At 32.9% G+C, this 27,552-nt stretch overlaps 2 protein-coding genes across 3 annotated transcripts; both read right to left on the bottom strand.

Annotated features, from left to right (window-relative positions):
• Positions 1–1,811: 1,811 nt before the first annotated feature.
• LOC143202829 (SUN domain-containing protein 3) lies at positions 1,812–24,832 on the bottom strand. Of its 2 annotated transcripts, XM_076414667.1 has the most exons (5): positions 24,744–24,832; positions 22,253–22,365; positions 8,794–8,961; positions 8,344–8,516; positions 1,812–1,968 (listed from the first exon to the last, which is right to left on the bottom strand). In XM_076414667.1, exons 1-5 carry the CDS (start codon positions 24,814–24,816, stop codon positions 1,935–1,937), a joined length of 561 nt encoding a protein of 186 aa, XP_076270782.1. In that variant the 5' UTR covers positions 24,817–24,832; the 3' UTR covers positions 1,812–1,934. The 2 variants fall into 2 exon arrangements, with proteins under 2 accessions (XP_076270782.1, XP_076270792.1); XM_076414677.1 differs by lacking the exons at positions 22,253–22,365; positions 24,744–24,832 and adding an exon at positions 9,011–9,190.
• On the bottom strand, positions 3,053–3,934 carry LOC143206891 (uncharacterized). The gene is made up of 2 exons (XM_076419734.1): positions 3,355–3,934; positions 3,053–3,256 (listed from the first exon to the last, which is right to left on the bottom strand). Exons 1-2 carry the CDS (start codon positions 3,815–3,817, stop codon positions 3,159–3,161), a joined length of 561 nt encoding a protein of 186 aa, XP_076275849.1. The 5' UTR covers positions 3,818–3,934; the 3' UTR covers positions 3,053–3,158.
• Positions 24,833–27,552: the final 2,720 nt, after the last annotated feature.

Raw genomic sequence — 27,552 nt, forward strand, 5'->3', positions numbered from 1 at the left:
TAGTTAAGTGGGGTTCGAGCAAAAGTGTTGCAGCTGAAGCTGTAAGGTTAACGTTTCCCGGCACATTACAGTTCATGGTGTAAAACTACCAAAGGCGGACTGAGTTGTGAATTAACAAAGTTTACTGGAATTTGAACTTAATCTTATAATTCAGGGTGAATGATGGCCAAATGGGGATTGTAGTATTCTTAGCCGTAGACTATTGAAATCTGGCGGCACCAAAATTAGGGAGATTATTCTGAAGAGGGGTCATAGTTAGGTACAAATAGTATTATTTTCAAAATCATCAAAGGCAAACTTGCGGACGAAGATATAGACGATAGAACATAATTTTACAACTACAAGCTGTCCAGTCGGAATAACGACTACGTACATTCCAGTGGCCGTTTCTTCATGATACAGTTGTTATGTAATACGGCCTAGACTAACCCGCCATCGGTTTTCTTGACTACCTAAAGAGTGAACGGTCTGTTCTTACCCTCAATAGCCTTTTGTATTGCCGTTTAACAAATCGCCTCGTCTTTCCTTTAAATAATATAATATGTTCAAGCAAATTAATAGTTTTTGTTTTCTAAATCCTTTCACATATCGTATTGGAAGTTAAAAACCAAAAAAATTTTTTTAAAGTAATTGTTTTAACAGAAGGAAATCCCGACTTACCGACTTATCCTACTCAATATTAATATTTTATTCATTAATATCACATTTCGTCACATTATTCATCTCTTGGAGGTGTGTAACATATATTGATGAATAAAATCGAACTGATAAAAACTAGTGTTGGGAACTATCGACCGAAATTGACTATCGACTCTTTAGTAATTGACTACTTTTAGCTATCGATTGTTTCAGTCGCTATTTTTGGTTCGATTGATTTTACTACTCTTTATCACTCAATATTTTCGGTCCGATTGATTTTGTTACTATTTACTATCTATCGATTGTTTCCATCGTACATTTAGTTACTATTTTTGGTTCTACCAGTTTCATTCAACTGGTTTTTAACGTTCTGGCTCGGTCGTCTTAGAAGCGAACTTGACAAAAATGAACTCAATTTATGCTTACATACATTTATATGTAATATATGTAGTTTTATGATTTTTTTGGTAGTTGATTAGGGATATTTTTAATTTTTATGTAGTAGTTTTGGTTATTGTACATCTTTAGTTTTTAGGTTTTGTTTAAATTCTAGTGTATTGTCTATGGTTATTATTGTATATTATTTAAAAATAGCAATTAACACATTGAAATACAATAAAACTTGTTGGGTATTATTCCATTCCATAGAAAAATTCCATTCTTTCATCTACAGAACATTCAAATATAATAGTAATTCTACTTCGTTTAAAATGAAATTATTAATTGCATATTATGTATTATTATTATAATAGTATTCAGTCACTAATTATTTTTTCCGTCTCCCGTTGGAAAATATAACCACATATAAAATTAACTGCCCCAAGCAATTATCCCCGTCCTTTCCTCTCTCACAATTTATACAGGAAAGGATTTGTACATCTTCGTCTAACATCACGAAATAAACAAAACAGTCGAACTGTGCATTTGACTGAAAATAGTAATTACTACTTTCAGTCGTTAGTTTTTTGACTATCGACTGTTTCGACTGTTTTGCGATTATCGATTATTTCGACTGTTTTCAGTTTTAAGTTCCCAACGCTAATAAAAACATATTTTAACTTAGTGTGCAAGGACTTATTATGCTTAGAGTGATGACTAGTTATTGGTTTACATAATACCAAAAGTCTCGTCTGTATAATAGGCAAGGCATAGATAAGAAGATAACACCAATGTTAATTTAAAATTTATTACAAATATAAAATAACGTATTTTTATAAAATCTTACTAAAGGTCATCGTTCTCAAATCCACCATTCGTTATCGCTGTGGGCGTGATCCGTCGTTCGACACCCTCCATTACTGTCTCTCCATTTCGCCGTGGACTCTGAATCTGCGATGAAGTCAGCGATGTTAAACAAACACGTTTTAAATTAATTAATTGTAATCGCGTCTGCTCGCCGGAAAGATGGCATGGGTTAATTAGAATGTCAAACGTACATGTTAAGCGGCCGACGATATTTTGATAAGTAATTAGTTTCATTATTATGGTAACATCCTTGAGAGTTGTTTTCGCAAATGGCGCCACGTTTGAAAACAAATCAGCTGTAAAAATAGATGCACAACGAGATGTTTGTGTAATGGGGGTCCGACTTGATCTTGATCCCAAAAAAAAATCACGATATACATGTGGGGTTATACGGGGGCAGTTTGAAAAGTCGGTGGCTTTTCGAATTTCCCGCGGAATAACACCTGTTTAAGCCAAGCGCAAAATGGGACGCAGCATGAGTCATGGTGAGATTTGAGGTTTAAAGAACGATAGCTACCGTGTAACAATGCTTCCCAGCGTGTCGTGACGCGATTTTGGCTAACGGATCCTGCGGGACGCAGTATTCTTCTCGCAGTTTTTCGCCTAAAGTCATGGTGAGTGTTTATAAATGGAAGGAGAATTAATCGAAGCTGTGCGGATTCGACAAGGTTTGTACGATACAGGTCATATAGACTACATGAGAATAAAATTCTTCACTAAATTATATAATTAAAGTAAATTCTCTGAGTCTTTCTTCATTTTAGACATACTGTGGATAACTCTACTTCGAAGTGAGGACTGCAATCGTATTTGCGCAGTTTCGGCAGCTGGCAGTTCTATCTCGTGGACACTCGCCGTGAGCCACACTGCGTCACCTCACCAACTGCGTCCCATTTTTGGGCGTGGCCTTGAAATTTAAATGCTTCACTGCTCTCCTCAGCTGATATATATTGATACATTACAGTGAGGTTTTAAAACAAGCTATGTCATTTATTTATTTGTATTTATTTTATTTTGTTTGTTTTTGGGCTATTTAGGGTCGATTACAATGTAATATTTAATTTAAATATAATATACAATACAGTAAATATATAACATATATTATCACGTCAACAATGTATAGCACAAATAAAATGTAAAATAAGTTAAAAGCAAAACATTTAGAAAAACAAATTAAAGCGTAAAAGAATATAAATATCTCATATTTCAGTGAATGTTATAAGTGCTGGAGCAGGTCCGTGGTTGTCAAAAAGTCGAACAGTAAGTCTAATTGCTCAGGTTGGACCAGTTGCTTCAATGACTTCGGCATCCCGAGTTGCTGCCTCAGAACTACATATTTCTGACAGTCTCGTAGGATGTGCCTGACGCTCAGCTGAGTCTGACATTAATCACACAGGTGTGAGCCTCGTCTTTTTAATAAATATTCGTGAGTAAGTCTACAATGCCCTATCCGCAGACGAGTGAGGATACTCAGTTTAAATCTACTAATATTATTGATATCTGGAAGCTGATGAAAGACCCTCTTAATCTCCCATAATTTGTTATTCTTCATAAGGAGGTCCCAATTTAGTTCTTCTTCTATACTGCTCGCTACAAAGTCGACTTTTTCATTTCCGGTGATTCCCCTATGAGAAGGAACCCAGAAGTATCTAATCCTTACCCCCTTCTTTTGTAAAGTTTTGTGCAGCTCTCTTATATGTGTTTCCAGAGGGTGGATTGACTTTGCCGATCTCGTACACTCCAAGGAACATTTGAATCTGTTACTATCAGTATTGGTCCGTTCATCAATGACTTTTTCAATGTAGATAGAGCCTAGTAGGTAGCCAGTAGTTCCGCAGACAAAAATACTTGTTAAAGATTGAAGCCAAAAGTGCTTCTGAAACTGATTTGGTATGTATGTCGCACCCACGAAGTCTTCCACGCTTTGAACCATCTGTGTAAAGGGCAAAATGGTTCGGATATTTCTTTTCAATTATCTGCCAGAAAAACCGTTTTGCTATAGTGGAGCTGATTGTTTCTTTTATCCTTAGCTTCATAGGTAAGTCTATACGTATATTCAAGAATTGCCATGGTGATATAGCCGTGATTTTGTTGTCTGCAGGTGAGATCATTATAATCAGTGTTATTTAGTTCTCGTGTTTAACTGTTAATGAATTTTTTATACCATGTGTAACAAACTACTAACAAGACAATTTCAGATTGGTGCCATCAATGGAAGGCAAATGGAAAATCGAAAAAAAATCTGAGAAAGGCTGATTTAAAGAGATAATCGGAAGTGATATCCGCATCGTGGATCTCGCAGTGACGGGCGGTGAAGAGTGGATTTATTCTGAAAACTCAAGAAAGCGTTGAAAACACTTGGGTGTTTTCAACATCACACACCGTTCGACTTTCAAGTTATCGCATCAATGGGACACGCGAATGCCGAGTAGTCAAATTTGAAGAAGGTTTGATGAATGTTTTTGCTCAAAGGACCAACAGTTTCTTTTTAGGTTAGCATCCATTAGTTGCTAGATATGAAGATGTATAGGATCAAATGATTAAACTTTGGAAAAATTAATTTTTCCATTTTCTTGATAATTATGTATTTTTTTTTTCGAAAAAAAACAGTAATGACTTTACGGTGCACCTGATAGATTTTGTATGTAATTTTTGAAAAACACTTTGCCGAACATTTTCCTTTGGCTTTTTTATAGCAAATAAGTACTATAAAATATTAATATTCTAGTATTTTCGTACTTAAATTCTTTTCCTTTATTCCTTCTTGTCTGAAGTGACTAAAAAGGTTAAGCTTTAAAAAAATTATAACAATTAAACTGATTGTTAATCTTCAAAATCACGTTGTAGTTATTCATTCAATTTTCATTATTCAGTAATCATTTTTAACATCTTATTTTTCGAACACTTGTAGTTCTTTTTAAATTTTGATAAGGACTATAGATGGAGATAAAACACATACGAGATGCAGGCATGGTAGGCAATTCCTAACAGTGGAGAATATCAAAAAATTAACTATATATAATCCACAATTAAACAGACAAGCATAGAAAATAGAAATTGTAAAAAAGATTGGCAAGAAAGCAAGAATATAACAAAACAGAACAAAATTCAACAAAACAACATAATATTCGAGAGAGGTAATTAAAAGTGAATAATACCAAGGAATACAACAACATTCTAAGCCTGTCGTAGAGTAGTGTTCAAAATGTTGGCTACATACTACGCAAAAACATTACAAATTAAGTTTTAAGCTATTGTTACAACATATTTCGTAGACAATATCCTACGTGCAAACTTTCAATACACGCATATTGTCGATGATGTGTGTTTACTTTTGATAATATTCTCTTCCTAGACCACCCGTTCAATATTCGATAACCTTAAATACTAAAATCCAATTAAAATACAAAGTGTGCCGTTATTTTACGAATTATATAAAAATACAATCTCGATTGTATATAATTGTAATGATATATGAGGGTTATCTCATAAGTACTTTGCTTCATATGCTATAATTTTTAGTATACATTTCCACACAATCTTAATGGCAGTCATATTTTATGTTCACAAACATGTGATGTTTTCATGTGAAAAATGATAATAAATAATATAAATAATTTTCTTGGGGTTGGGTCTCTAACAACGATATTTCTCACCAGCCAGATGATAATTAGCTGACACTTGAGGTTTTCCTGATAACAATATTTGGTAATATATGCAGACAGAAGTACTTGAGTACATAAATGAAGAAAATACCAAAATATTGACATCGGAAGATCACCAACATTTACAGACCAGAAGAAATATGGTAGTATTTGGAATCATTACAGAAGAAATTGACATCAATAGTTATAGTGAATTAGTCGAACTGAACAGGGAACTATTATTGGGTGGATTTATAAGTTCTCGCTATTTTTTTGTTGAAAATCTGGTTCTGCTTCAATAGCAGAACGCATCTGTTCATCGAAAAGTTCAGTAAAGGCTGATTTTAGTCAAAACTATTGGATATATTGGATAGAAACAGTTCAAAGATTACTTGGAAAAAGGGAATAAGTAGACAATCGAAAGCCTGTTATTGTTTAGAATATAAGATGGAGTGATGCCAGAGCTGCCAGAGTTACATACTCACATTTGTGAGATCGAAATATTTCACACACAACAGGCCTATTCCATACCTTTTCGTATTGAAGAAAACACTGATAGATTGAAGGAAAATGTTTGATGGAACATTTAAATGGTTCAATAGATAGTTAACTATAGATTCGTTAACTGACTAAATTATATATTCGTCATACAACTTTCATATATCAACAAGTTTAGTATTGCATGTCCCGTTATTTTTATTTTAACGTTATATTATCTTTACGTAGATATTAAGTGTTTGCATGTATTATGATCATTTTTTCATCTTAAACAGATATTTGTCGAGAAAAACTGATGCAATATATATTAATCACAATATTTTCTACAACTTTTTCCCATATTTATGGAAATATGTCGATAACGATATTGGTTTGTCAGCGATCTAATCATCCACCCGTTTTTGAACGTTTTCAGCATTTCCAAATCGTCTAGCTAAACCATGATGCATCGATATTAACAGGCGGTAACCAAAAAGGGATATGAAGCTGGTGAGTATACTGGGTGGAGCAGAGATTTCCATTCATTTGCAACAGTAAATTCTTCACAGCCCTTGCAACGTGTGGCCGATATTTGTTATACAAGAGGATAATTTTACATCTGTTAATCTCTATTACTAGTTTTTTTTGCAGTAATAATAGGTCGTTAATGGAATTAAATCCATACGTTTTTTAGTTAGCCCTAACGCTCAAAAGATGCGTGTATAAATTTGACAGCCTGTTGGATCATTAGTTTGTGAATTATGGCATTTTGAGTGAAGTGATTTTATTTATTGTGAAAAAAATGGATAAAAAGAAATTTAGTATTAGTTAGAAGGGTAGATAAATAAATTATTGCATTTTGAAGGGAAAAAATACAGTTGAAGCAAAAACTTGGCTTGATGTCGAGTTTCCGGATACTGCTCCAGGAAAATCAACCATCAAGGATTGGGATGCTAAGTTTAGACGTGGTGAAATGGGCACCGAAGACGGTGAACGCAGTGGACGCCCAAAAGAGGTTGTTCGCGACGAAAACTTTTAAAAAATTCGCAAAATGATTTTGAATGACCGTAAATTGAAATTGAATGAAATAGCAGGCACTCTAAAGATATCAACTGAACTTGTACATCATATCATTCACGAATGTTTGGGTATCAGAAAGCTCTGTGCAGAGTGGGTGCCGCGCGAGTTCACTTTTGACCAAAAACAACGGCGAGTTGATGATTCGGAGCAGTGTTTAAAAATGATCAAGCGTACTAAACCCGAGTTTTTGCATCGATATGTGACAATGGATGAAACATGGCTCCATCATTTCACTCCGAAGTCCAATCGACAGTCATCCGAGTAGACCGCATACGATGAACCTGCTCCAAAGCGTGGAAAAACGCAACAGTCGGCTGGCAAGGTTACGGCGTCTGTATTTTGGGATGCGCATGGAATAATTTTCATTGACTATCTTGAATAAGGGAGGACCATCAACAGCAACTATTACATAGCGTTATTGGACCGATTTGAAGGACGAAATTGCCGAAAAAGGCCGCATTTGAAGAAAAAGAAAGTGCTGCTTCACCAAGACAGTGTGTTACAAGTCAGTGAAAATGATGGCAAAAATCCGTGAATTGGGGTTCGAATTACTTCCTTACCCACCGTATTCTCCAGATCTAGCCCCCAGTGACTATTTCCTGTTCTTAGATCTCAAAAGAATGCTCGCTGGGACGAAATTTTCGTCGAATGAAGAGGTGATTGCCGAAACTGAGGCCTATGTCGAAGCAAAGGGCAAATCGTACTACAAAAATGGTATTGAAAAGTTGGAGGGTCGCTATAATCAGTGTATCACCCTTGAAGGAAATTATGTTGAATTATTGAATTATTTTGCCAAAAAAATGTGTTTTACTATTGTAGACCGGTGACTTTTCAATTCACTTGTTACGTCGTTCATTTTGTTCAGTTGATGTTAATAGGTAATTGCAGTAGCACCTTACTAATCCTATATATAGACAGCAAAACCTTGAAGAGATTTTGACCATTTTGATGTCGATATGGATGGCTCTATCAGGCTAACCCATAACTTCTGGGCTTGGGATTATGATAGTAGTGCCACTTTTCATTGTCAGTCATAATACGCCATAGAAAACTCTTCTTTTTTGCTTGCAAAGGAGCTGAACCGCGATGTTGAAACTATTGCAATTGCTGTTTTAATTTATACATGGAATAACTCAGTTAGGTTATTATAAACAGTGAGGTTAGGGTGTTTACATTGCTACTTCATATTTCCACCAACAGATATCGATTATCATAATATATATAATCTCCTAATAAAAAGAAAACCAAAATGTATTACCTGTAGATACACGTAAAATCCGCATTTCCATGATTGGACAGTATTCTTAGTTCAACTATTTCATACGCCTCCGTAGATGGATGTGACAGAGAGAACATCTGTATCAGAGGTCCCTGAATGTTATACGAATACTGACCTAAAAGCGTGCCCCTATCTGTCGGAGTCTTTAAGCCCTGAAATGTTCCAAATCATAAGAACTAAAACTATGAGACTGTAAATGTTTGTTAGAAGGATGGCAGTGTTGTTTCGAACAAACAACGATATTTTGTTTATCTGAATTCCTAATTAAAATGACGTAAGATCTATTTTTTTCTGTTACCACTAAATTTTATATCTATTGTTATCGTAATTGGCTTGTACTAAAGACTGTTAATTAGTAAGATAATATTAAAAATAGAACGGAGTTGGTGTTAAGGACCCCAATTAAAATGGTTTTATATAACAAATTACCCAAACTGTAAAATCCTTTGGAGCCGTTGTCGAGTCGCCGGTTGGAGAGATGTTTTTCGATATATGTTCTATGCTGACGGCATCGATTCTTATCGGACCCAGCAGTTTTATGATAGCTCCGCCGTTGGATCCTTTGAAAGCCCAACATTCACCTGGAGAGGTGCCAGCCTAAAATTATAATGTCAATTATAGTACGCCACTTTGAGAAGTTATCTACATGAGAAAATATATGCGCCCTTTTTATTAAAGGCATTCTGCCACTTCTACGTAAAACTACAATTCCGTAACTTACAACTTCCGAGCTTTCTTGTGAATTTCCTAAAAGTGAAGAAGTAGCAATCTTTTTTTATTAATTACGTCTTACATTAGATATGGCCAATACAAGCTAAATTTACAAATTGATTTATTACTACTGTTCTATTGTACTTGAATTAATACACAAGCAAGGCGAGTACGGGTTTATTTATTTATTATTTATTTTATTTGTTTTTACAGCTCATCAGCGTCTTGGGCTATTTAGGATCGATTACAATGTAGTATTTAATTTAAATATAATATACTAGCGACCCGCCCCGGCTTCGCACGGGTGCAATGCTGATACTAAATTAAATACACTACAGAAAAAATATGAACGTTGTATATAAAAACATAGCGGCCCGCTCCGACTTTGCACGGGCATAAAATATATATGCCTATGTCACTCAATGAAAACATGATTAAAATCGATCCAGTATTTTTGGTTCATTCATTACTGCCCTTGGCCTGCACGCATTAAATTTGGAGTAAAACAATTCCTCTTCCCCTATACTTACTATGAAGATTTCCTGCTATCTTTGGAATATCTAAATTCATACAATTTTTATTACATTACACATTTTTAAACGCAAATTTTAAATTTGTAATATCTCCGAAAATATTTGTTTAATTTACATGCTGTAAGGAACCATATTGATCTATATTAATTGCACATTGTATTTAAGGTACTTAATCCGATAAGGATTAATGTCGTATTGCTTAAAATAGCTTCGTAAATAAGCCATTTTCTCACGTAAAAAGTAAACAATAAAAATGGTTAATGTGGGTTATCCCTAAAAGATAAACATATACCATCGGGGACTTTTTTGTAGACCTTTTTATGGTGTACAATACTGTAGTACATTAATTTGATCTAACTCGTAGGGTTAGGCAGCGTTTTTGCTAATTGCTAAATAAGCCTAAAAAAATAGGTTAATTTACGACATCACGTTAGAAACCTCTAAAATTAGCAATGTTGCCTTAGTATATTATGCATGTATTATACATATAAACCTTCCTCTTGAATCACTCTATCTATTGAAAAAACCGCATCAAAATCCGTTGCGTAATTTTAAAGATTTAAGCGCACATTGGGATATAGGGACAGAAAAGGCGACTTTGTTTTATACTATGTAGTGACAATACAGTAAATATATAACATACAATATAACGTTAACAACGTATAGCACAAATAAAATGTAAAATAAGTTAAAAGCAAAACATTTAGAAAAACAAACAAAAGCGTAAAAGGATATAAATATCTCATATTTCAGTGAATGTTATAAGTGCTGGAGCAAGTCCGTGGTTGTCAAAAAATCGATCAGCAAGTCTAATTGCTCAGGTTGGACCAGTTGCTTCAATGACCTCGGCATTCCGAGTTGTTGCCTTAGAACTACATATTTCTGACAGTCTCGTAGGATGTGTCTGACGCTCAGCTGAGTCTGACATTTATCACACAGGTCTGAGCCTCGTCCTTTTAACAACTATCCGTGAGTAAGTCTACAACGCCCTATCCGCAGACGAGCGAGGATACTCAGTTTAAATCTACTAATATTATTGATATCTGGAAGCTGATGAAAGACCCTCTTAATCTCCCATAATTTGTTATTCTTCATAAGGAGCTCCCAATTTAGTTGGTCTAATTGTTTATAGAAAGCTTTCATGTGGTCGAATCTTCTATCCTGCTCGCTAAAAAGTCGACTTTTTCATTTCCGGGTATTCCCCTATGAGAGGGAACCCAGAAGTATTTAATCCTTACCCCCTTCTTTTGTAAAGTTGTGTGCAGCTCTCTTATATGTGTAACTAAAGGGTGGATTGACTTTGCCGATCTCATACTCTCTAAGGAACTTTTTGAATCTGTTATTATGAGTATTGGTCCATTCATCGATGACTTTTCCAATGCAGATAGAGCCTTGTAGAGCCAGCAGTCTCGCAGAAAAAAAGACTGGTTAAAGATGGAAGCCAAAGGTGCTCCTCAAACTGACTTGAAGTGTATGCCGCGCCCACGAAGCCTTCGCGCTTTGAACCATCTGTGTAAATGGCAAAATGGTTCGGATATTTCACCTCAATTATCTGCCAGAAAAACCGTTTTACTATAGTGCAGCTGATTGTTTCTTTTAGCAGTACCTTCATGAACAAGTCTATATGAATATTCAAGAGTTGCCATGGTGATATAGCCGCGATTTTGTTGTCTGCATGTGGGATCATAATCATCAGTCGATTGCAAGTTATCCGAAAAACTGTCCGTCGTCAGTTCGAACATTCTTTGTATTGTGTAAAGGACCTTGCTTAATTCATTAGTAGGAATTTTCTCCGTGAGCCGAGTGATGGTATCTCTGCCTCACATTGTAGACTTTCAACCGGACTAGTGCGGAATGCTCGCAATATAATTCCCAATGCGGTGTTTTGAACTGAGTCTAGTCTCTTCGCATAGGACGGGGTTGGGATAATATAACACTGGCTACCACAGTTTAGCTTATTTCTTATTAATGCTTTGTATATATTGTTTAATGGTAACTTAGACATTTAGCACACAAAAAAACATTTTAAAATAATATATGTACGTAATAATCGTTGTAATCACTACATAGTATAAAACAAAGTCGCCTTTTCTGTTCCTATATCCCTATGTGCGCTTAAATCTTTAAAACTACGCAACGGATTTTGATGCGGTTTTTTTCAATAGATAGAGTGATTCAAGAGGAAGGTTTATATGTATAATACATGCATAATATACTAAGGCAACATTGCTAATTTTAGAGGTTTCTAACGTGATGTCGTAAATTAACCTATTTTTTTAGGCTTATTTAGCAATTAGCAAAAACGCTGCCTAACCCTACGAGTTAGATCAAATTAATGTACTACAGTATTGTACACCATAAAAAGGTCTACAAAAAAGTCCGCGATGGTATATGTTTATCTTTTAGGGATAACCCACATTAACCATTTTTATTGTTTACTTTTTACGTGAGAAAATGGCTTATTTACGAAGCTATTTTAAGCAATACGGCATTAATCCTTATCGAATTAAGTACCTTAAATACAGTGTGCAATTAATATAGATCAATATGGTTCCTTACAGCATGTAAATTAAACAAATATTTTCGGAGATATTACAAATTTAAAATTTGCGTTTAAAAATGTGTAATGTAATAAAAATTGTATGAATTTAGATATTCCAAAGATAGCAGGAAATCTTCATAGTAAGTATAGGGGAAGAGGAATTGTTTTACTCCAAATTTAATGCGTGCAGGCCAAGGGCAGTAATGAATGAACCAAAAATACTGGATCGATTTTAATCATGTTTTCATTGAGTGACATAGGCATATATATTTTATGCCCGTGCAAAGTCGGAGCGGGCCGCTATGTTTTTATATACAACGTTCATATTTTTTCTGTAGTGTATTTAATTTAGTATCAGCATTGCACCCGTGCGAAGCCGGGGCGGGTCGCTAGTAACTAAATAAAAATCAGTTTGAAGTCAATAATAATATAATTTTATATCATTAACACAAAATTAAAAAGAAACAAAACAAATCTATCTCAATATACTATTTGGGCACGGTGTTTGTGTTAAAAATCTAAGTTTGATTATATTTTACATTTTAATGAGTTCTTTATTTATTTTTTGAAGTCGGTTCAATTTTTTTTGTAAATATATTTATTCAGTCAGATTCTTAAACTACTGTGTCACTTTTATTTCATAACTCTTCGTGGGTTTTGAAATAAAACTAATATAAAACACTTGTCACTATATAAACACACTATATAAACACCAGCCACTCATAAAACACTTGTTAGATTTTCATTTCCCCACCAAGTTTAATGTGTTAGTAAGTAATAAGTAAGGTGCGTTTATTTCTTCATAATTTTTGACTTTATTATTTTCATTATTCTATGTACACTTAATTATTTATAAGTCGAATAAAAAGCTGATTTTTGCATAATGTTTTGTTACAGAAAAATTGCGATATAATTTTATGGGACGTTTTTAGTAGTGACGTACACGTTTTCTTTCAAGGTACTATCCATCACTAGGATATGGTTTTCTCCTTTCTGTGAGCATATGAATTTCGTGTCTAAAGAACAATTAATCTTTTGATGTTATTTCAGCGTTTCTAAATATTCCTTTACGTCACGAGCAACATGCGTTCGAGTATTGTCATCTTGAAAAATTACTTTATCGTGCCTTTATTCAGATTACGGCTATTTTTCTTTCGATTTACGGTTCAGATACATCGACTTTATTCAGTAGCGTACACTATGATGGTTTAAGTATCCTTCGGTATAATTATTTTGTAAGATAACTTCGTGTTTTACGTTTATACTGCTCATGTAGTGGCTCTTCATTCTGATCTTCGATATTTCCTAAACTTTTTTTTTTGAAACTTAACTATCCTTAACTAATTACTTTCAACTTTCACTAATTCAAACATCATTCATGCTACGTGATAAACATCCGCAACCTCCCTATTCTCCTGACATAGCTCCATCGGATATGGAAAAAAATACAAATCGTTCAACAAACGAGTGCGATAATACATCAGTATGTATTCCTCAATTATAAAATTATAATAACTTATAGCTATAGTTTACACTAAAGGTATAAACTTTATATAAGTTCGTATGGTTTGGTTCGCTTCAATTTCCTGATATCCTGCGCGCTGTCCAGCAGTTGTTTTATTTCCTCGTTAGTATGATTTAGTAATCTTATTTCGTGTTTCAAATCGTGTTCGTTATCGTGCAGTTCTTCGTTGGTTACGTAGCGATAGGCATCAATCGAAGAACCTTATTTTGATATCGTTGGATGACTAGCTGATTTGAATTTTTAGTGCAACCCAATATTTGCACCCCATAGGTCCAAATCGACTTCATAATTGTCTTATAAATCAACCTCTTTGATTTTAGATCAAGTTGAGAGTATCTTCCGACTAACCAGTATAGTTGTTTTATTTTGGTTCTAATGTGTTTTGCTTTTTGTCTAACATGATGTTTCCAATTTAATCTACCGTCAAGATGGATTCTGAGCTATTCAGCTGATTTTGCTTGAGGAATCAGTGCAGTTGCAGTGTAGGGCATCCATTGACTGATATAATTATTAATTTTTATTATTTCGTCGCAATGCAAAATTAATGTGGACAGATTTGGAGCTATTAAGTAGAATTTTCCAATCTTTCGTCCATTTGTAGATTTTGTTGACTGCCACTTGTACTTTTTCTACTACCCTAGGCAGAGATATGTCGTTTGTCATAATAATTGTGTCGTCAGCAAAGGTTCCAAGTAGTGTTTCTTTTGTTGTGGGAATGTCAGCAGTATAGGAGAGGTCCTAAGACGCTACCTTGTGGAACTCCAGCTGAAATCCAGCGAGTCGAATGTCGAGAATGCCATTTGGTGCTATACACTAAATTTTCTTGCGAAAAGATATGACTCCAGCAATTGGCAATAGTTACGCGGTAACAATTTGCTCATCTTACAGATTAATTCCAAATGCCAAACCCGATCAAAAGCTTGTGACACATCCAGGAATATTGCAAAGCAGTATTTCTTTTCCTCAAACGCTTTTTCAATAGCCACACTTACTCTGTGCACTTGATCGATTGTTGAATGGTGATTTCGAAAGCCAAACGGGTATTATTACAAAATATTTAAAATTTTTAACTGTGTTTAAATATTAGTTTCTCAAATAGTTTTGCAGGTTTTGCAATAATATTGCAGGTAGCATGCATAAATAGGCCTGTAAGATTCGACTTGTTCTGCAGGTTTATCAGGTTCTTTCATAAATAATAATGAATAAAGTTGAATTAAAGAAAATGTTTTTCTTAGTTAATCTGGAGAATTATTTAGTGATCTACCGCCAAAATAATATATATATATATATATATATATATATATATATATATATATATATATCACGTATCACGTCACGTTTTGTAATCACTTTACCAAACTAGGCCAAACCAAAATATAAACAGAAACCTTGTCAGTGGTTCCGGAGATAATTCGACCAATAAACGTCCACTTGGAAGCGATTAAGCTTTTCAACATGGTGGTAAAAACCTTGATAACAAATTTCGCGTTCTTGACATGACGATGCTGTATTATTTTTTGATCATAATCTAACTATGTATGAAGAGACGTGGCGGTTATATGATTATATTATGCTTATCTGCATTACATTTAGTATATCATTAAAATCAAAGAAACTAAAAATGTAAAGTATGATTGGGCGTGATTATAGGATAACGAAATTATCTAGTGATGTGATGATATTGTCAAGTGTTCAAATATTGAGCTCTTAGAGTTGTATGGTTCTGAAACCAAACTGTGATCAAAAATAAGCATAACGGAGGTTCCCATAATCAGGTTAATATTGCAGAGATCCTGCTCCTTCGTCAATGGTGAATAACAAGATGATAAAGTGAGTAATACTCTTTGTTTTTACTCTTTTTTTAATAGTAAGACAGTTGATAAGAGTGGTGCTTCTTCTTAAATATTGTATATTGTTATAAAGGCTGTGACTTAAATTTAGCTGTTTTTTTTTCTATAAATTCAAGGTTTCAAATGATAACCAGAAAGACTTGTATCTGATGGTGTTTTTTTTTATTGACGCTATATAGAAATCACCATTTTAAAAGTACTGAAATCAATACCCATAGCTTTTTATGTGTAACGATTGTTTACTTTTCTTCTAAATCTTCAATCTTTCAGAATAACTTTTGGTAAATGGTGCATTGTTAATTTGTAATTGGACCACTTTAAAGATATATCTATGTCCTAGCTCTAGTAGATTTATACTTCCTCATATTATTGGAGACATTATTAATTAATAGTAAAGTGATTATAGTCAACAAAAATATGAAGTCTAGTTTACTTAAATATAATAAAGAAATTGTGGCAGTGCAGCACAGAACAAATGCTCAAAAAGTCTGAAAAATTATGGGTTTGTACAAGAGAACCATCCATATCCAATGAAGCAAAATATACATGACCACAAACTCTTGTTGTGTATATGGCGAGATCAGCAAGGTGTAGAGTATGTCACAAGTTGTTAAAACCGAAGAGCGAAATATTGTTGCAAGGCCCGCAATAGCGATTAATATCAACAAAATCATCCTCTTGCATGACAATACTCGGTCACATGTTACAACATTTGTGAGAATGTTCGATGCACCAACGTACTCACCGAACATAGTGCTTTTTGATTACTAGTTATTTAGATAGATGCCGTATGAATTGGCGTACGATTTCGAAAGTATTAAGAAAGGCAAAAGTGAATGCAGAGTTAATGTATATTGTGCGAAGTGTGTCTTTAAAGTTATGAAATGATCAGAATACATGCAAGTACCTAATAAATAATTCTTGCTTTATTCAAGAAGTTTAAGAAAATGGTTGGGGCCTTAGGAATAATCTTTCAATGATAAAATTAAGATAGGAAACCAAAACCCAATGTCTAAGTTATATATTGATTTTGAAGTTAATATAAGTTGTAATATAGGTTGTTTTGACTGAACGTGTATCATATATGTTTTGTTTATATTCTCTACTTGTGTTCGCTATAACAACGCTTATGTACGCATTATTATTAAGAGAGATTATGCAAAATTGTATTAAATCATACGTATTTGGGACCGTTACACTTGATTACATAAAGCGAGGCTATCACTTATCGGGTTAACCTCGGTTTTTCGCTGTTTTTGATGTCTAATCCATGTCCTTCTAATACTGGGCATTCGAACTGTTCTGAGATCGACGAAATTCGATTTAAAATTAATTTAGATTCGTTTATATTGAATATTTACGAATAGAATCCAATATCATTCTCATTTACGTTCATTTATATTCAGGTAAAATATTTGACGAAATTTTCTACAATTTTTCTGGCATTATAACGATAACATGTCGACGAAACATGTCGGTTTTACAACTATCTATTCATCCAACCATGTTTGCACTTCTTCGAAATATAGGAAGCTTTTGATGTCTAATCCATGTCCTTCTAATACTGCGCGTTCGAATTGTCTTGGGATCGACGAAACTCGATTTAAAATTAAGTTAGGTTCTTTTATGTTGAATATTTCCAAATTGAATTCAAAACCATTCTCATTTACGTTCATTTATATTTAGGTAAAATATTTGATGAAATTTTCTACAAATTTTTTCCAATTTTTCTGGAATTATAACAATAACATGTCGATGAAACCATGTCGGTTTTAAATATATATATTCCTCCAATCATGTTTGCCCTTCTTCAGCATATAGAAAGCGTATATCAGCGTCAAGTTATGTTATATAGATCTGAACAAATAATTATCAGTAAGCGAATACGCTGAGTGCGTGTGAACTTGTGATAAACAATAAATACGTTAAATATAACTAATTTGTAATTGAAAGTATACTAAATTAATAAATAGTAAAATGACTATCAAAACAAGAGCTAAGGAATGATATAGAAACAATTAATGATCTGCTGAAGAACCTCTCTAAGAAACTGCTGAAAATCTCGTGACCATATTCAGATGAGCTTTTGAATAATCAGAAGGCTGGAGGTATGAAAGCAAAAAAGAACGGAGATTTTTTCTTTTGGTTTTATGCTTTGTTTAAACAACATTGATATGGTGAAGAAGCCTTTGTCCATGACCCTGGGCAAGTTTTAATAGCATTAATAGTTTAAAGTTATCTGTTCATCCAGCCATGCTCGCACTTCTTCAGCATATAGAAAGCATATATCAGCGCCAAGTTATTATGTTATATAGATCTGAACAAATAATTATCATTAAGCGAATACGCTGAGTGCGTGTGAACTTGTGATAAACAATAAATACGTTAAATATAACTCATTTGTAATTGAAAGTATACTAAATTAATAAATCGTAAAATAACTATCCAAACAAGAATTAAGGAATGGTGTAGGAACCATTAATGATTTGCTGAAGAACCCCTCAAAGAAACTGTTGAAAATCTCGTGACCATATTCAGATTTTTGGGCTTTTGAATAATCAGAAGGCTGGAGGTATAAAAGCAAAAAAGAACGGAGATTTTTGTTTTTTGATTTTATGCTTTTTTTGCACAAGATAGATATGTTGAAGAAGCTTTTGTTCATGACCGTGGGCAAGTTTTAATAGCGTTAACAGTTTAAAGTTATCTGTTCATTCAACCATGCTTGATCTTCTTCGGCATATATAAAGCGTATATCAGCGTCAAGCTATGTTATATCGATCTGGACAAATAATGATCAGTAGGCGAGTACGTTGAGTGCGTGTGAACTTGTGATAAACAATAAAGACACTAAATATAACTCATTTGTATAATTGAAAGCATGCAAAATTAATAAATAGTAAAATAACTATCTAAACAAGAGTTAAGGTATAGTGTAGGAACCATTAATGATCTGGTGAAGAACCCCTCTAAGAAACTGCCGAAAGTCTCGTGACCATATTCAGATGGACTTTTGAATAATCAGAAGGCCGGAGGTATAAAAGCAAAAAAGAGCGGAGATTTTTTTCTTTTGGTTTTATGTTTGGTTTGCACAACATTAATATGGTGAAGAAGCCTTGGACTCTGGGCAAGTTTTAATAGTATGGTTAATGGTATCAATTTCTAAGTTTTCTATGGAGATAATTTCTTCTGAAGTACTATAAGGTATTTGCACTCCACAATAAATTGTTCTGGAACCGTTGAATTATACCCGATGTGCGTTCTCTTCTTTGCGTCCACAGGGCATAATTCTTCCAAATACCCATATCCATTATTCTAAATGTAAAGTCCATTACGTCTATCTTTTTCTTTAAATAAGTTTTCTGCTGTAGCTGTACTGTATGCCATTCTTGTGGTATAGAAACCCTTGAGTAACTGCTGAAGAACCTCTCTGAGCAACTGCTGAAGACTTCGTAGCTATGTTCAGGTGCACTCCGGAACCACCTGAGGGCTGAAGGTATAAAACCAAAGAAGTACTGAGGTTTTTTTTTTGCTTTTGGTTTTATTCTTTAATTTGAAATGTTATAGGATATCTTTAGTTACATTGTTTTCCCTATTTTCTGGATTATTTGATCTAAATTTGTTTAAAAGCATCATTTCTATAATATTTACGGTAAATATTATTTGCTTGAATGTAAAAAAGAAACAAGTGTTGTGTTTCGTAATGTGAACGTTAAAATAGCGTGCTTCCTTTTCCAAAGGATTCTTTTCTGGCCCTGAAATGATTTTTAAAAGTAAACAACGATATACTTAAAGAAAATCTCTTATAAGTTTCAACAAAAGTACAGGAAGGTTACACGTTGCATTTGATGCCGGATGATTATAGACGATTTAAATGATTCAAATGTGGAAGAACATTGCTTAACCAATATGTTATTCCTAATTGGAATTTGAATAGTAAGTTGTTCATTATATTTGATGCACAAAATTGAATTGAAGTATAGTCTATTCAAGTTTTTTTGTGTATAAGTCATTAAGATGTTTAATGTATCGCGTGCCGCAATTTATAAATTTGTTTCAGAATCAGACAATATTTTCCTTCTCATTTTATTTATTGTTAAAAAGAGACATAATGCCGTTTGATAAATTTCAACGTGAAACCGAAGTAGCCTGTAAAAGTCGTAGTATTTCATCGTAGTATTGCCAGTAATCCTGCCTGTCAAAGTATCAGAGTTCAAATATATGAAATGTAAGTTTTTTACAGTAAGTAGTTTTTTTCAGCCGAAACATAATTTAATACAATTATTTCAGACAAAATTGTTAGTCTTGAAAGAATCCATAAAAAGCCGAAAGATGCATCAATTTGAGGGATGTTGAACGTCCCTTCATACACTGTTGGGTAATATAGGATTTAAGCGGTGTAAAAATAAACCACGAATGTGTTTAATGAAACTTGCAGGCATTGCTTTTAAAAGAATACAATTTCTAGGCATTATTTATATAAAAAAATCAAGGAAAACTTATTAAGACCATTTTTATATTTAGATGAGACGTGGATATTGCAGAATGGTATATTGGTTCACTCATTACTCATGGCAAGATGACAATAAATATAATGTAAAGACAACAAAAGTTGATGGAAAAAGGTAAAAGTTACAATAGCATTCGATGGGGTTTTGTTAATCACAACATTTATTAATGAAGTTTTATCATTCATTGCAGACATAATTAATAAATATGTCATGAAGAACCACTTCATGCTGGAAACAGGAATATAAGTAAAATATTTTTATTCCTGGTGCTTAGTATTTTCCTCTAGGTCCAAGGGTGACTACCATGGAGAAATTTACCAAAACTTGTTTTCGCAGTGGTTTCAAAATCAGCTTTTAAAGAACCTGGAGGAACTATCAGTTATTGTTATGGAAACTCCCATATCATAGTATACTGGTGAAGTGCATCGACAAAGGCTGCAATTAAAGAATGGCTTAAAGTATATAAAATAAGTTTTGAAGAAACCATGTTAAAGAATGAACTATTTCAAATTGTTACCAGGTAAATATAATTGAAATGTTTCATTGCCTTTTTGCAATTTACTTTTTTTAGAAATAAGCCCGCAACAGGATATACGGTCAGAGGGCTGAACAATATGGTCACATAGTATTACGACTTCCTCCCTATCACTGTATATTCAATCCAATCGAGTTGATATGGGGGGTAGCAAAAATTATATATTAGAGATGCTGGTCGAGAAGGATATTCTACCAAGAACTGTTTGAATATGTGGAAGGGGGCATTATCGACCATAACACATTCGTTTTGGATGAACTCGTTAAGACATTCAGAAGAAGTAATTAATAAATGGTGGAATCGTGAATATGTTTTAGACATATTGGAAATGAACAGTTTAGCGATTGACCTGGACAGTGACTCGGAAAGTGAAAGTGACTAAAGGAAACTTTCAGGATATGTGATGGTGCTGTGAAATACTGGAAATTCCTGAGACCTTCTGAGTGATGAGAGTGGATACAACTAAAGGTACGCACATAATTAATAGAATATAACTGTAATTGTAATTGTTCAGAAATAAACATGAGTATTAGGTTAGAATGGATGAGGAGAGGATGAAATGTTTTTTAGATATGGTATATGCAGTAGGCAGAATTCAGTGATTAATTTTATCAAGGATGGTGTACACAGGTAGTAGCAGAAGAAATTAAAATACAGTGATATCAAGATGACTTGGCAAGTAAATACACCATCGAAGGGAACAAGAACTAAACGTAAATAGGTAAATATGCTCTCGAATGAAAGTAAAATACATTACTTTGATATATAATTGTTAATTAGGTGGATTAGGCCTCCAGGGGGATACCACTACATAAAAAACGCGCCTAGAACTCTACCTCATGGGTGATGTGGAAAAGAGTTATATGTAAATATAATAAAACAACTCTAACCTACAAACTATTATACCTGTGTTCTTAATTGTAGTTTTAAGTCCTTCGATAATATATGCATTAGATGTACTATAATGTTAGAACTAAATATATTTGATAACATTTTTGTTCAATTATTTTATTTAGATTAAAATTTTGTTGAATGTCAATGCCAAACTGAAATAAAACTCAGAGTTGATGCGGCAACATTGCGACGTTTTGACGTCACACATACAGATGACGTATATACAAAATAACTTTGAACATACTTAACATGTGTTTATTAAGAGGTCGTTTACCTTAACCTATCGAGAAAGAAAAAATGGACATAGAAGTTTAATATTGGGAGCAGCGGAAGTTATTTAATCCATATTAGAATATTCAAAAATAGTGAGAGGTAAGTAGAAATATTTTTTTCAAATAAAGTAAACTGATATATTTGAAAACATTACATTTGTTTCTCTTAAAATAGACAATTCTGCACATTCAAGGCCAGGTAGTTAGAACCAGACTGTACTGTCTATACCCAAAAAACCACGAATTTGATGTATATGTGGTAATAATAAAGTGTTGTTTGTTTTTGAGATGATGATGAAAATTTACTAGACTTTTGAAAGTCAGTTTTACATGTATTTCAGGTTAACTGTTTTATTAATGTCGAATAAAGTGTAGATGATTTATCTATGTTATATTTAATGATTTAAAGAATAACAATTTTTGGATATTCCCATTTAAAATTATAGTATTGTACTAATGAAATTTTTTTAAAGAAAATAACTATTTGGAGTAATGAACATATGTTTAAGTAATCAAACCTGGATCATTGCTCTTGGACCATGTATTCCCTCGCAAAGCGATATTCCAAGCAGGGAATTTTTAGGCTGGCCGTAATTTTCAGTCCCCGGTGATAGTTGAACAATTCTGCCACCTAAAATATTAATTATTGCTTTTGAGATAACTTTGTTATTGTTAATGAAAAATAAATGATATTAACACTCTTCCTGTTAGTACTATGAAATAATTTTGACCAATTTATTATTGATGGAGTAAATTTATGCTCATTGGTGTTGGGCTTTTTAATTTTTTCATTATTTACTTGTTCCAAGCCATACCATATTATTGGTTAAGTAGAGAAAATCAGCTAAATAAAAGACAGAATCAATAAATTCATTATTTTACTAATTTTGATCATTTACGGCCATTTAATTTATTAAAACGTGTAAATCAGAAATAAACCAAGGTTGCATAGGGTCTTTAATATTCCTTGCGATTTGCTTCACGTATTAGGACCCAACAGTAATTTCTCAACATGTCTTCGCTCAAGAATCCTAAGTTTTGTAAGAAAACATTAAAATGTGAACGCAGACAATTATTTCAGTCGATATTCGAGCTTGAAATTGGCGATTATATGATTTATGGTTCCGAGAAAGTTGTCAGCATCAGTGTTGCTTCATCAGGCGTTAAATATTTTGTAAACATTGCGTCGGCAATGAAGACAAAGTTCTTAAGACATTTTTTGCACTTATACTTGGACAAATTGGCAATGGATTACTGTCTGTACGTGACACTGGTTTCGTCACTGATTTTTTATTATTATTTAATTATTACATTGTTACTAGTCGTTTCCGTCTAACCTACAATTTGTCTTTATAATAACTTAAATCTAGGTATATAGCTAGGAGGACCCATCGGGCCTATCTCAGTCTCTGGTGAAATAATGTTTATACATGTCACTGCTATTATATTATTTTATTTTAGTATTTTTATTATATGTACCTCTCTACACAACACTACACAAGATAAGATGGTTTAATTATTTTGAATCTATGTCCTGTTATGGTGGTATCAAAAACATGCAATACTTGAATATTATCATGGGAATGGAGTCTTTCCTCATGTCCCATTGCAATTCTCTTGATTTCTTGACTGACCGTGGGTATCTGAAGGTTTCGATGTAGGTAATCAGTCCTATAGTATTTGGGTGCGCCCACAATACCTCTCAAGACTTTGTTTTGAAAAATTTGTCTTTTATTTATGTATGTTACTCTTTGCAGAACATCCTCTTAATTGAACTCCGTATGTCCATGTAGGTTTCAGTATTTGCTTATATAATAGCAATTTATTATGTATTGATAATTGTGATTTTCTTCTAATTAGCCAGTACATTTTCCTATATTTTAATTCCAGTTCTTTTCTTTTCTTCTTTATATGTTTCTTCCATCAAAGTTTTGCGTCAAGATTCATTCCGAGATATTTAGCGTTGTTGTTATATGGAATGATAGTATTATTTAATGTTATTGGTGCTTGTACGGTCTGTTTATAGGCGCACATGTACAGATTTACTTTCATTAATTCTTATTTTCCAAGCTTGTGCCCAATTATTTATATTGTCACTTGCTTGTTGTATTTTTTGTGAGGTTTCTTCATTATTGTCTCCGACAGCTGTAATCGCAGTATCTACAACAAAACCAAAGTACTGCAAATACTCATTTTTCAGTTAATTTTTCATGATTTTTCCACGTTTACCAAACATAACATCCACAAATCTAACAGAAACATTTTGAATCGATTTTGCAACGTCGTCTCGGCGTTTTTATACGTTCTGAGGCACAATCACATCAAAGGAATAAGTTTCAAATGATGTTTGTAACGTCATCGTCAGCTGATATCACACATAGACTGAAGATTTGAGTTCAGGGCATCAAACAACGTTAAGAATCGTTCTCATCTGTTCGGATCCAATAATCCAAACATGTAAACTTCTGTTATTAATATATATTAGTTATTCATTTAGTTTTTCATAATAAAGATCTGAATTTAAAATAAATCCCTTAAAATTAATCACAGGTCACAGTTCTTATACATATCCCCTATATTCAAAAATTATTATTTAAAAAAATATTAAAAAAATTATGTTTAATTTTTTCGCATATATATCCTTCAGAGTGCTCTCGACTGAGCGTCTGCTTGTCTAATAATTTATTCTATTGCTGAACATATATTCGTTATTATCATAGTTTGAAAGAGTACAGGAGTTGGCATCAGTAATACACGAAAAGAAAGAAGCGTCTACTATAGAAGTAAGAAGCCGAATCTTCAAAAGCAGCGCGTTGCAGATGAACATTAGTTGTCAAAATATGTTTTTTCATATATCTTTTCATTTAGGAAAATATACAAAAGTAGCAGTGAAGTAACATCAGTTCAACTGCTTTTATATGTCATAATATATGTTAAAGGTGAATAAAATCCGAATATATTTATTAAATATTTAGATTTTACGAGATAGTACGAGTATTTTAAAGTTACCTGCTGATTCTAGAGCAAAGTCTGTCCTGCCAGTCTTATCGCTGTACATTTTGTTTATTTCTTGCTCTATCATTTTGTTTATAGAGTATTGTAAACATATATTCGTTAATATCATAGTTTGAAAGAGTACAAGAGTTGGCATCAGTAATACACGAAAAGAAAGAAGCATCTACTATAGAAGTAAGAAGCCGAATCTTCAAAAGCAGTGCGTTGTAGATGAACATTAGTTGTCAAAATATGTTTTTTCATATATCTTTTCATTTAGGAAAATATACAAAAGTAGCAGTGAAGTAACATCAGTTCAACTGTTTTTATATGTCATAATATATGTTAAAGGTGAATAAAATCCGAATATATTTATTAAATATTTAGATTTTACGAGATAGTACGAGTATTTTAAAGTTACCTGCTGATTCTAGAGCAAAGTCTGTCCTGCCAGTCTTATCGCTGTACATTTTGTTTATTTCTTGCTCTATCATTTTGTTTATAGAGTATTGTAAACATATATTCGTTAATATCATAGTTTGAAAGAGTACAAGAGTTGGCATCAGTAATACACGAAAAGAAAGAAGCATCTACTATAGAAGTAAGAAGCCGAATCTTCAAAAGCAGTGCGTTGTAGATGAACATTAGTTGTCAAAATATGTTTTTTCATATATCTTTTCATTTAGGAAAATATACAAAAGTAGCAGTGAAGTAACATCAGTTCAACTGTTTTTATATGTCATAATATATGTTAAAGGTGAATAAAATCCGAATATATTTATTAAATATTTAGATTTTACGAGATAGTACGAGTATTTTAAAGTTACCTGCTGATTCTAGAGCAAAGTCTGTCCTGCCAGTCTTATCGCTGTACATTTTGTTTATAGAGTATTGTAAACATATATTGGTTATTATCATAGTTTGAAAGAGTACAGGAGTTGGCATCAGTAATACACGAAAAGAAAGTAGCATCTACTATGGAAGTAAGAAGCCGAATCTTCAAAAGCAGCGCGTTGCAGATGAACATTAGTTGTCAAAATATGTTTTTTCATATATCTTTTCATTTAGGGAAATATACAAAAGTAACAGTACAGTAATATCAGTTCAACTGCTTTTATATATCATAATATATGTTAAAGGTGAATAAAGTCCGAATATATTTATTAAATATTTAGATTTTACGAGATAGTATGAGTATTTTAAAGTTACCTGCTGATTCTAGAGCAAAGTCTGTCCTGCCAGGCTTATCGCTGTACATTTTGTTTATTTCTTGCTCTATCATTTTGTTTATAGAGTATTGTAAACATATATTCGTTAATATCATAGTTTGAAAGAGTACAAGAGTTGGCATCAGTAATACACGAAAAGAAAGAAGCATCTACTATAGAAGTAAGAAGCCGAATCTTCAAAAGCAGCGCGTTGCAGATGAACATTAGTTGTCAAAATATGTTTTTTCATATATCTTTTCATTTAGGGAAATATACAAAAGTAACAGTACAGTAATATCAGTTCAACTGCTTTTATATGTCATAATATATGTTAAAGGTGAATAAAATCCGAATATATTTATTAAGTATTTAGATTTTACGAGATAGTATGAGTATTTTAAAGTTACCTGCTGATTCTAGAGCAAAGTCTGTCCTGCCAGTCTTATCGCTGTACATTTTGTTTATTTTTTCCTCTATCATTTTGTTTATAGAGTATTGTAAACATATATTCGTTATTATCATAGTTTGAAAGAGTACAGGAGTTGGCATCAGTAATACACGAAAAGAAAGTAGCATCTACTATGGAAGTAAGAAGCCGAATCTTCAAAAGCAGCGCGTTGCAGATGAACATTAGTTGTCAAAATATGTTTTTTCATATATCTTTTCATTTAGGGAAATATACAAAAGTAACAGTACAGTAATATCAGTTCAACTGCTTTTATATGTCATAATATATGTTAAAGGTGAATAAAATCCGAATATATTTATTAAATATTTAGATTTTACGAGATAGTATGAGTATTTTAAAGTTACCTGCTGATTCTAGAGCAAAGTCTGTCCTGCCAGTCTTATCGCTGTACATTTTGTTTATTTTTTCCTCTATCATTTTGTTTATAGAGTATTGTAAACATATATTCGTTATTATCATAGTTTGAAAGAGTACAGGAGTTGGCATCAGTAATACACGAAAAGAAAGTAGCATCTACTATGGAAGTAAGAAGCCGAATCTTCAAAAGCAGCGCGTTGCAGATGAACATTAGTTGTCAAAATATGTTTTTTCATATATCTTTTCATTTAGGGAAATATACAAAAGTAGCAGTACAGTAATATCAGTTCAACTGCTTTTATATGTCATAATATATGTTAAAAGTGAATAAAATCCGAATATATTTATTAAATATTTAGATTTTACGAGATAGTACGAGTATTTTAAAGTTACCTGCCGATTCTAGAGCAAAGTCTGTCCTGCCAGTCTTATCGCTGTACATTTTGTTTATTTCTTCCTCTATCATTTTGTTGATAGAGTATAGTAAACATATATTCGTTATTATCATAGTTTGAAAGAGTACAGGAGTTGGCATCAGTAATACACGAAAAGAAAGTAGCATCTACTATAGAAGTAAGAAGCCGAATCTTCAAAAGCAGCGCGTTGCAGATGAACATTAGTTGTCAAAATAATTGTTTTCATATATCTTTTCATTTAGGGAAATATGCAAAAGTAGCAGTGAAGTAATATCTGTTCAACTGCTTTTATATGTCATAATATATGTTAAAGGTGAATAAAATCCGAATATATTTATTAAATATTTAGATTTTACGAGATAGTACGAGTATTT

The sequence above is a fragment of the Rhynchophorus ferrugineus genome, unplaced genomic scaffold (genome assembly GCF_030347505.1).
Source record: "Rhynchophorus ferrugineus isolate W39M unplaced genomic scaffold, kcgeb_rfMv2 rfM1, whole genome shotgun sequence".
NCBI lineage: Eukaryota > Metazoa > Arthropoda > Insecta > Coleoptera > Curculionidae > Rhynchophorus > Rhynchophorus ferrugineus.

Coding starts and splice junctions, on each gene's coding strand:
- LOC143202829 (XM_076414667.1), bottom strand. CDS start 24,816: ATGATAGAGCAAGAAATAAACAAAATGTACAGCGATAAGACTGGCAGG. Junction 8,962..22,252: donor GTCCAAGAGCAATGATCCAG/GTTTGATTACTT, acceptor TTATAATTTTAG/GCTGGCACCTCTCCAGGTGA. Junction 1,969..8,343: donor GATTTTACGTGTATCTACAG/GTAATACATTTT, acceptor ACTTCATCGCAG/ATTCAGAGTCCACGGCGAAA.
- LOC143206891 (XM_076419734.1), bottom strand. CDS start 3,817: ATGGTTCAAAGCGTGGAAGACTTCGTGGGTGCGACATACATACCAAAT. Junction 3,257..3,354: donor TATTAGTAGATTTAAACTGA/GTATCCTCACTC, acceptor TGTCAGACTCAG/CTGAGCGTCAGGCACATCCT.